The sequence below is a fragment of the Lissotriton vulgaris genome, chromosome 7 (genome assembly GCF_964263255.1).
Source record: "Lissotriton vulgaris chromosome 7, aLisVul1.2, whole genome shotgun sequence".
Classification (NCBI taxonomy): Eukaryota; Metazoa; Chordata; class Amphibia; order Caudata; family Salamandridae; genus Lissotriton; species Lissotriton vulgaris.
In genome coordinates this window covers 323,878,538-323,889,156 of record NC_141695.1, presented here as the reverse complement: position 1 = coordinate 323,889,156, position 10,619 = coordinate 323,878,538, and the positions used below count along the sequence as shown (strand labels likewise).

At 45.4% G+C, this 10,619-nt stretch overlaps 1 protein-coding gene across 1 annotated transcript in view; it reads left to right on the top strand.

Annotated features, from left to right (window-relative positions):
- The first annotated feature begins 307 nt into the window (after positions 1-307).
- The window catches only part of TSKS (testis specific serine kinase substrate), a 308,284-nt gene continuing 297,972 nt past the window's right edge, over positions 308-10,619 (top strand). The window contains exon 1 of the mRNA XM_086930159.1: positions 308-489. Within this exon, the coding sequence (XP_086786285.1) occupies positions 308-489 (182 nt within the window). The remainder of the gene's footprint in view (positions 490-10,619) is intronic.

Sequence of the window (10,619 nt, the reverse complement as noted above, 5' to 3'; positions counted from 1 at the left end):
TAATGCACACACCTAGGTTGCTTGGAAGAGGTACATTTGTGTACTGTAGCTTTGGCTGCCCATTCAGTGGAGGTGATGTCATGGAACACATGTCTTAGAATTTGAATACATAAGGTCAGCCTTCACTCTACCAGATCATTTGTATTCCAACTATGAACTCATCTTCTGTGACATCACAAGAATTCTGCCTGGAACTTCCAAGTGAGGTTCACCTGTGCACAGATGAGGCTGGAAGGGATAAATACAGGCCTTTATTTTTTGTGTCTGTTCACAGAAGAGTGGACTCTGCCTTGTTTAAAATGAAACCATGAATGCTGTTTACCTGAAAACCATTTGGCAGTCTAAGGAAATTAATATTGGGGGCATCCACATACCTGATGACTACCCCACTCCCAAGGCAGAAGAAATACTGATCGTACATGAAGAGGAACAGAAAATGGAATCTCCAAAGACGTTCACCAAGAGGAAGAAAGCGGTTTCGTTCCATGGGTAAGTGTCTTAAAACTTTGTGGGGGGTGAGTGGGAGAGGAGTCACAGGTTCTTTCCTATCTTTTCTAGGAGAGAGTGCCTTTTGGAGGACGATTTGGTTGATCCGACCTGATCTGAGGAGGCCAGAGCTACTTGCAAATTTTGAGAGATAGCTCATGGACCTCAACCAGGAGTATCCATAAGTAGCAAGTGCCATCGTTCACTTGTTCTTTGGTACCGTTTGTAAGGATGAGCACACGCTGCTTTAGGCGAGTACGTGGGTTTAAGAATCAGTCAAAAATAAGGTTTTCTTGTAGTTTATTGAAGATACAGCACAGCAAAGCTCCTGTCAATGGTGAAGCAGGATACAACTGCCTTACAGGTACAGAATGCTACATTAGCACAATTCTGTTTAGAATGAAGAACTCATACTGAAAGATAGCATGTCTCATGCCTTAAAGACACAGATCAATATACACAAATAGTGTATTCATATAAAATACAGAATGTAACACATCTCCCCTTTTTAAGACAGAAACAAAACAGAAAATAAACGGAAAGAAGGTTACACAAAATCTTGTAAAGAACCAAGTCTATTTCTGATCCGTGCATCATTTTTGACTCTAGATGCCACAGAATCATGTTTAGGCTCTTGCATTAGTTTGTCATCATGTATTGAATTTTCTTGAACTAGCTTGGGGTTTTGTATGGGACACTTAGCTACCCTTCTTGAATTCCAAACCTTACCATCTTGTGTAATGACAGTATTCTTGAACACTCTTTTAATTTGAATGGGCCTACCATATTTATTCATGCCCTTACCAATCAAACCAGGTTTTAGGATCCTGACCCAATCACCAACCTCTAAGTTGTGTTCTCTAGTGTTCCACTTGCTGTTGTACCATAACATGGCTTTATCCTGCTTTCCAACTACTCTATTGGCAATTTCTTGAATATTAACTTCGCCCTTCACAACATTCTTACACTGTTCCCTGAACCACCACGGACAGATATCTGAAGCTGGGTCTCTTCCTTTAAATAATTTGAAAGGACTGACCTCCGTTGTGGCATGTGGAGTAATTCTATAAGCCCATAACTTTTCTCTAATCACATTCAACCAATCTCCTCTACTGTTGACAGCATCAGTTACATAACTTTTCAAAACCCGGTTAAAGCGCTCAACCAGTCCATTCTCATGAGGTTCATAAAGTGATGTGCAAATATGTTTAATCTGACAACTCTTCAAGAAATTCTCCATCTCATCAGAAACTAATTGTACCCCATTGTCAGAAATTAAAGTAGCAGGACATCCTTCTCGTGCAAAAACTTCTCTGAAAAAACTAATGACTGCATTTGTAGTAACCTTAGCCACAAACTTAACTTCTGGCCATTTTGAATGATAGTCAATGATGACCAGAGCAAAACGTGCAGTTTCAGGTAAAATAGCAAAAGGACCAGAAATATCAAAGGCAATTTTTTTCCATGGAAACTGGGGCCATTTGAAAGTCTTAAGTGGCGGAACATGAACCTTCAGCGTCTTATCACTTTCACAACAAACATTACACTCCATGACAGTGCGATCAATAAATTTGTCCATTCCTGCCACCAAAAATACACTTGAATCAAACATTTCATTGATGATATTCCAGGATGCGTCTTGTGTGCCAATTTCAAAATCAACTCTTGCACACTATAAGGTGGAATGCACTTCCCTGACTTGAACAAAAAATCACCTTCACACACCAATTCACCAGCCACCTTGAAAAAGGTAATAATTCTGATCTAATACTGTTTTTACTAGGCCAGCCTTCCAGAGCATACCTCTTTAGACAAAGATACAAATCATCCGCCTCCTGAGACTCTTTCCACTTTAATTCTGTGATATCTTGGTATTGTACAGGAAGCACATCAGACATTTTCAACACAAAATCAAACTCCTTGACAATATTCACTTTTTCCTTCCTATCTTCACATGGAAGACGTGACAAGAAATCCGCAGTCACATTTTTTTTTCCAGGGATAAACTCAACAGACAAATTGTACTCCTGCAATTTAGATGCGAAGACGTGCAATCCTCGCGGTGGAGTTCCAACCTCCACCACCTGACAATATGTGTATTAGAGGTTTATGGTCTGTCCTAAGAATAAAACTACTTCCCCACACATAAATCCTAAAACGTTCCACTGCCCACACACACGCAAGCAACTCTCTCTCAATAACCGCATACCTGCGCTCGGTTTCATTTAGTGTCCTAGAAGCAAAAGAAAAATTCCACTCAGCATTACCATCTCTTTGGGAAAGAACAGAACCAAGCCCATATAAACTGGCATCAGTCGTTATAATACATTTATAACCCATTCTGAATGGTTTCAAGGTGGGAGCATTTACAATATCACTTTTAATGTCCATGAACGCTCTGTCTTGTTCACCTTTCCAATCAAAAATTGCATTGTGCCTCAAAAGTTTCCTTAATGGTTCCATTTTCGTTGCAAAGTTTTCTACAAATTTACTATAGTATTCGCACATTCCTGAAAAGGACAAAAGTTGCTCCTTGTTGGCTGGAGCTGGTGCTTTAAGAATGGCATCTACATTAGACTTTTTTGGAATCAAACCTTCACCTGATACCGTGTGCCCCAAGTACTCAACAGATTTACAAAACAAATTACATTTATGTGCCTTTAAAGTAAGACCACTATTCTCCAGTCTTTTGCAAACCTGATCCAAATGTGATACATGATCATGTTTATTTTTTGAAAACACTAAAATATCATCTTGGAAACACTTGACAAATGAATCCAAATCTCTAAAAATATGGAACATCACCCTCTGAAAAACAGAGGCAGCTTACGCCAGTCCAAATGGCATCCTTTTATATTGAAAAAGACCCATGGGTGTGATGAACGCAGTGTACTTCTTTGACTCTTTAGTTAGTTCGATTTGATGATACGCTGATCTGAGATCAAGGGTGGAAAATATCTGCGCACCATCAAAAAGGGAAACTAGCTCATTAATGTTTGGAAGTAGGTGACAATCAAATATGATATTAGCATTCAGTGCTCTCAAATCAATGCATACGCGTAATTTTTGATCTGGTTTTCGCACCAAAACAATAGGGGACACCCATTCCGAAGATTCAATAGGTTCAATAATGTTCACTTTAAGGAGATCATTTAACATTTCTTTCAATTCATCTCTAACATTGAGAGGGACACTTCTCAATTTTTGTTTGACAGGTAATGCACCATCTTTCAAAACAATTTTGTGCGCAAAATTGTTTAACTTGCCCAAATCCTCAGAAAACACTTTGTTATATTTATGACTCCAGAACTCCCTGTCCTCCTTTTTATCTTCTTCAACAATGGTACTTACCATGTCTGAATCACTACATAATGAGGCTGGGTCTTTGGAACGTGGATTGAGAATTATCCCCACCTCAAATTGATCTCTCCAACCAAGCACATTGACACCTTTAATCGCAATATATAACTTAATCATGGCTTGTCTTGTTCTAAAGATTAAAGGTACTTTTAAGAACACCTCTACATCAATAGTAGATCCATTAAAACTTTCAGTGATAATGTCTGATGGTAACATATTCGTAATGTCACATGTCTCCCTTAATCTCTCATTAAAGTATTCTCTAGTGATAATCGTCCATGGTGAACCCAAATCCACCATGAGCTCTATTTCATTATTAAAAATGTAAAAGGAACATTTGGGAGAAAACAAACTTCCTATGCAACCTTTTTGTATGATGGACACAACCAAACCCTTACTGGGTTCTAGAGTTTGCCTATCATCTGTACCCTCATTAATACATGACACTTTAATAGGATCTGAATTGTTGGAAGAAGAACGTGCTTGAAAATTACGTCTATCCCTACAAACATTGCTAAAATGTCCCATTCTTCCACAAATTTTACATTCCCTGTTAATAGCTGGACAACCTTGATTTTAGGGGAACAGGCAGGAAGCATTTACACACCACCCATCTCTCCAGTCCAGAACACATAGGTATCCTAGACACCACATCTCCCTCCTTTAACAATATTTGAATGAAACCACAATCCATAACAGTTAACTAACAACCTCTGCTTAGTGACATTTAGAATAACGAGAAGTTCCCTCAGCTTAAACATGCAATGGTGACAAGGTTGTATAATCTTACATGATACACACAAATCTAATGAACTGAAACTGTGGGGTAAATGCCGGTATTAGGTAATTGCAAAATGGCAAGAATCACAGAAGACTTCAGGGACATTGATCCTGCTCTTCTTTAATTCCATGAGCAAAAAATGCACATCCATACTAAGTGTGGCAGGTAAAATCGTTAAATGCCAACCAACACCATGCATCCCCAATATATACAATCCACATTATTTGAAAATACCCATTATCACAACTCACGAGAGAGCGAGCTCAACAGTGAAGACCCCTTTGAAAGGAAACACCAGCGCACTTCCAATCCAATGTGGTGCACGTGTCCCTCACAACAGTAAGATTTACACATAAAAAACACACACACACACACACATATATGCGCGAGTGCAACTGCTCTAGCGCTTGCACGTCTGCAACCCCACCCCCCCCATTGTTTTTTCCATTATTATTCCAGTACATAATCCTGGAGTCTTACAGGTAAGAGCCTTACTCTAACATTCCTGGGAATGCTGTTCTAATTGCTAGACCCTGCAGATTTCCTATTCTTACCACATTTCACATCCTTTACATCAGGGGTCTCCAAACTGGTCCTGGAGGGCCGGTTCCATGCCAGATTTTTAAAATAACTACATGTATCTGAATGGGGATATCCAAAAAATCTGGCATGGATCCGGCCCTCCAGGACCGGTTTGGAGACCCCTGCTTTACATCCAAAACCACATTACATCCAGAATTATCCAAACTCCTTATTTTGCCCTTAAATAAAGTAACTCTGTTAAGATTCAAAACACTTCCTCCCTCAATACGCACAGCATTTCTAAAGACTTGAGTAACACGAATAGGATCTGACCAGATGGTGCACCCTTTACCATCTGGCCTAGACCTTTTGACCCGTACTACATCTCCAACTTCTACTTCCTTCTTACTTACAAGCCCTTTTTTCCTCCTGAAATCCTGTTTCATTTTAAATGTATATTCTTCCATTCTGTGTCGAATCCCTTTGAAATCCACTTCAGCATCATCACCCATTTTGTCCAGTTTCATTTTTAACCACAAAGGTACTAACCTTGATCTCGGTTTCCATCCCCTCAATAATTCAAAGGACTTACTGAAGTAACCGAATTACCGTATTTTCCGGCGTATAAGACGACCTTTTAACCCCTTAAAATTTTCTGGGAAGTCGGGGGTCGTCTTATACGCCGGATACAAAAATTGGCGGTTTATTTCACATAGCGCGGACTTCACCCGAAGGTGTCAGACCGCGTCTCAATTGAAATGGGTGCCGCTTAGGGAACTCCAGCACAGAACAAAGAACGTAGGCGGTCTTGAAAATAAATTGATCGCACTGTGCAACACGATATCAGCCCCTCGCCAGCCAGAGGCAACTCAAACACTGCGCAAGCTTTAAAAGAAAACAAATGGCGCGGGAACTCCAGCACAGAACAAAGAACGTAGGCGGTCTTGAAAATAAATTGATCGCACTGTGCAACACGATATCAGCCCCTCGCCAGCCAGAGGCAACTCAAACACTGCGCAAGCTTTAAAAGAAAACAAATGGCGCCGTGAACCCTACCTGGACTGCAGCTGCACATCCCCCAGGCAGACGAGGCGCTCCTCCACGTGTGCTGATCTCTCTCTCCTTCCGCAATTCTTACGCTCATCGGAAGGAGAGGAGCGTCAGTACCACATGATCTCCTCAGTCCATGGAGATAGAAAGGGGACTGTAGGACGTTAGGAAGTGGGGGTCGTCTTATACGGCGAATATATCATGAAACCTACATTTTGTCCATGAAAGTAGGGGGTCGTCTTATACGCCGGGTCGTCTTATACGCCAGAAAATACGGTAAGTGAGGTTTTATAGGCTAACAACATAGACTGTAATGCATTTTTCTAATTAATACCTCCCTTGATAGACAACTGAATGTCTTCTTTAACCACCCTATTAAACCTTTCTACTTGACCATTGGCTTCTGGGTGGAAAACTTTTTACTTGGAACCCTCTGAGGCGGAAGCCGGAGGCTATTGTCACTGTTTGATTTTAAAAAAAACTGTCACAAATAACTTGTATCACTCGCCTATTTTAAAAGCACTAAAACGCTCTTGCTCACCTGGGGAAGCGCTGCTGTTACGCGCTAATCCAGCCCCCCGCCCTCTGGGAACGACATCACGAGAGCGCGCCAAAGGCGGAGCCACGCCCCCTGCGAGGCCACGCCCACCGACCGACTCCTTAAAAACGCTCTACTAGCGCATCAACTCCATTTACTTGGAACCCTCTGAGGCGGAAGCCGGAGGCTATTGTCACTGTTTGATTTTAAAAAAACTGTCATAAATAACTTGTATCACTCGCCTATTTTAAAAGCACTAAAACGCTCTTGCTCACCTGGGGAAGCGCTGCTGTTACGCGCTAATCCAGCCCCCCGCCCTCTGGGAACGACATCACGAGAGCGCGCCAAAGGCGGAGCCACGCCCCCTGCGAGGCCACGCCCACCGACCGACTCCTTAAAAACGCTCTACTAGCGCATCAACTCCATTTACTTGGAACCCTCTGAGGCGGAAGCCGGAGGCTATTGTCACTGTTTGATTTTAAAAAAACTGTCACAAATAACTTGTATCACTCGCCTATTTTAAAAGCACTAAAACGCTCTTGCTCACCTGGGGAAGCGCTGCTGTTACGCGCTAATCCAGCCCCCCGCCCTCTGGGAACGACATCACGAGAGCGCGCCAAAGGCGGAGCCACGCCCCCTGCGAGGCCACGCCCACCGACCGACTCCTTAAAAACGCTCTACTAGCGCATCAACTCCATTTACTTGGAACCCTCTGAGGCGGAAGCCGGAGGCTATTGTCACTGTTTGATTTTAAAAAAACTGTCACAAATAACTTGTATCACTCGCCTATTTTAAAAGCACTAAAACGCTCTTGCTCACCTGGGGAAGCGCTGCTGTTACGCGCTAATCCAGCCCCCCGCCCTCTGGGAACGACATCACGAGAGCGCGCCAAAGGCGGAGCCACGCCCCCTGCGAGGCCACGCCCACCGACCGACTCCTTAAAAACGCTCTACTAGCGCATCAACTCCATTTACTTGGAACCCTCTGAGGCGGAAGCCGGAGGCTATTGTCACTGTTTGATTTTAAAAAAACTGTCACAAATAACTTGTATCACTCGCCTATTTTAAAAGCACTAAAACGCTCTTGCTCACCTGGGGAAGCGCTGCTGTTACGCGCTAATCCAGCCCCCCGCCCTCTGGGAACGACATCACGAGAGCGCGCCAAAGGCGGAGCCACGCCCCCTGCGAGGCCACGCCCACCGACCGACTCCTTAAAAACGCTCTACTAGCGCATCAACTCCATTTACTTGGAACCCTCTGAGGCGGAAGCCGGAGGCTATTGTCACTGTTTGATTTTAAAAAAACTGTCACAAATAACTTGTATCACTCGCCTATTTTAAAAGCACTAAAACGCTCTTGCTCACCTGGGGAAGCGCTGCTGTTACGCGCTAATCCAGCCCCCCGCCCTCTGGGAACGACATCACGAGAGCGCGCCAAAGGCGGAGCCACGCCCCCTGCGAGGCCACGCCCACCGACCGACTCCTTAAAAACGCTCTACTAGCACATCAACTCCATTTACTTGGAACCCTCTGAGGCGGAAGCCGGAGGCTATTGTCACTGTTTGATTTTAAAAAAACTGTCACAAATAACTTGTATCACTCGCCTATTTTAAAAGCACTAAAACGCTCTTGCTCACCTGGGGAAGCGCTGCTGTTACGCGCTAATCCAGCCCCCCGCCCTCTGGGAACGACATCACGAGAGCGCGCCAAAGGCGGAGCCACGCCCCCTGCGAGGCCACGCCCACCGACCGACTCCTTAAAAACGCTCTACTAGCGCATCAACTCCATTTACTTGGAACCCTCTGAGGCGGAAGCCGGAGGCTATTGTCACTGTTTGATTTTAAAAAAACTGTCACAAATAACTTGTATCACTCGCCTATTTTAAAAGCACTAAAACGCTCTTGCTCACCTGGGGAAGCGCTGCTGTTACGCGCTAATCCAGCCCCCCGCCCTCTGGGAACGACATTACGAGAGCGCGCCAAAGGCGGAGCCACGCCCCCTGCGAGGCCACGCCCATTACATCTAGCACAAATGTGTCGACCCCCCCAGCGCAGCGGACGAGCGCAGCGGGAGCGCCGTTTGCGCGCCGAAGGCGCGCCTAAGGCAAGCCCGTCTGCGCCCGTCCGCGCACGACCGGGCCTTGGGCCAGACTCTATGCCTGTCCCAGCCGCCTCCAAGGTAAGCTACTCTCGTAGAGAGCTTCTCAGCCTTAGACCCACTAAAAACAGCGCCTGTCTGGCACTACTCGACCCTACTGTCCCCTTTCCTCGCTGTGATAAATGTAAACCAGGCAATCTCTCCCTCCCGAAACCACAGGTCCCCTCCCCTGTCCTTAAAATTTCGACTCTTAACTGCAGATCACTCCCTAAACACGCCCTGCATATCAACCATCTGATTGTCGACCTTAATTTGGACATACTATTACTCACAGAAACCTGGATTACGGAGCACTCCAACGCTGACATTGTCATGGCCCTCCCCCCGGGTTTCCTCATCATGTCTCAACCTCGCCCCTTAGGTAGAGGAGGTGGACTGGCCATTATCTACAGGGACCACTTTACCTGTCGAACCAAAGACTGCGCGATCCAAGACTCAGAGAGCTGTCTCTTTACGATTCAGCTGTCTTCGACCAACTCCCTGTCAGGCCTCCTGGTGTACCGGCCGCCCGGCTACTCGGGCCCCTTCACAGCCGCCCTGCTGGAAACCGTCACCTCCGCAGCACACCTGACACCCAACTTCATCATAACTGGTGACCTAAACATCCATCTCGAGGATCCCCTTGACACTGGGGCAACCGACCTTATCGACGACCTAGCGGCCTTGGGTCTGTCTCTCGCCAACTCTGATCCCACACACACGAAAGGGCACCTTCTCGACCCGGTGTTCTCCAACATCCCCTCCCTCCTTTACATCAAGTCCCAACCCCTCCCGTGGACGGACCACTTTTTGGTCACGACCCATCTCCCTGGAGCCTTTAAAAAGCCTCAAAAATCCCCCACCTTCACCAGAGATAGAGCGTGGGCCAGACTCTCTGTGGAGGACTGGTCCACAGCCCTGGACGCTTCAACCCCCAGTCTTTCTGAAGACCCCGCCACCGCCGACTCCCAAGTCAGAGACTGGATATCGTCCACCCTCGACAAACTCATCCCCATAAAAAATCGGGAGATCAAAAACAGGATTAAGGGCCAAGCCCCCTGGTATAATGCTGACCTCAGGGACCTACGCAAAGAGTGTAAAAAGGCCGAGAGGCAATGGAGAAAGGACTGGCGACATAGTAACAAAGACCTTTACAATAGTGCAGTAAGACGCTATAAATCAGCTCTCAAACTTGCCAAGGCAGGATTCTATGACAACAGAATACAAAACGCCACCAATTCCTCAAAAGAAGCATACTTGATTGTCAAAGAACTCCTCAACATTCCGTTGGCCCCCACCGCCTCCCATGCCCCTCCAGACAGAAGTAATGACCTTGCCTCCTTCTTCGACTCTAAAATCTCGCGAATACTGGACTCTCTTCCCATGACTACCCCCCTCAATTCCACTGATACTGAGGTCTGCACGAACAGCCCGTGGCTGTCCTCCTTTAGAGCAACCTCTCTCATTGAGGTCACCTCCACGTTAGCCAAAATGAAAAGCGGCTCCCCTCTTGACCCGGCCCCGGCTAGAATATTAAAAACTGCCGCTCCCAGCATAGTCACCACCATCAGGGATCTTATTAACATCTCCTTGCGACAAGGCACAGTGCCGCCCAGCTGGAAAAACGCGGTTGTCAAAGCCCTGTTAAAAAAACCCTACCTGAATCCTGACGACATGTCTAACTATAGACCTATATCACTCCTTCCCTGCATCAGCAAGATGGCAGAGAAACTAGTTAATTCCCAACT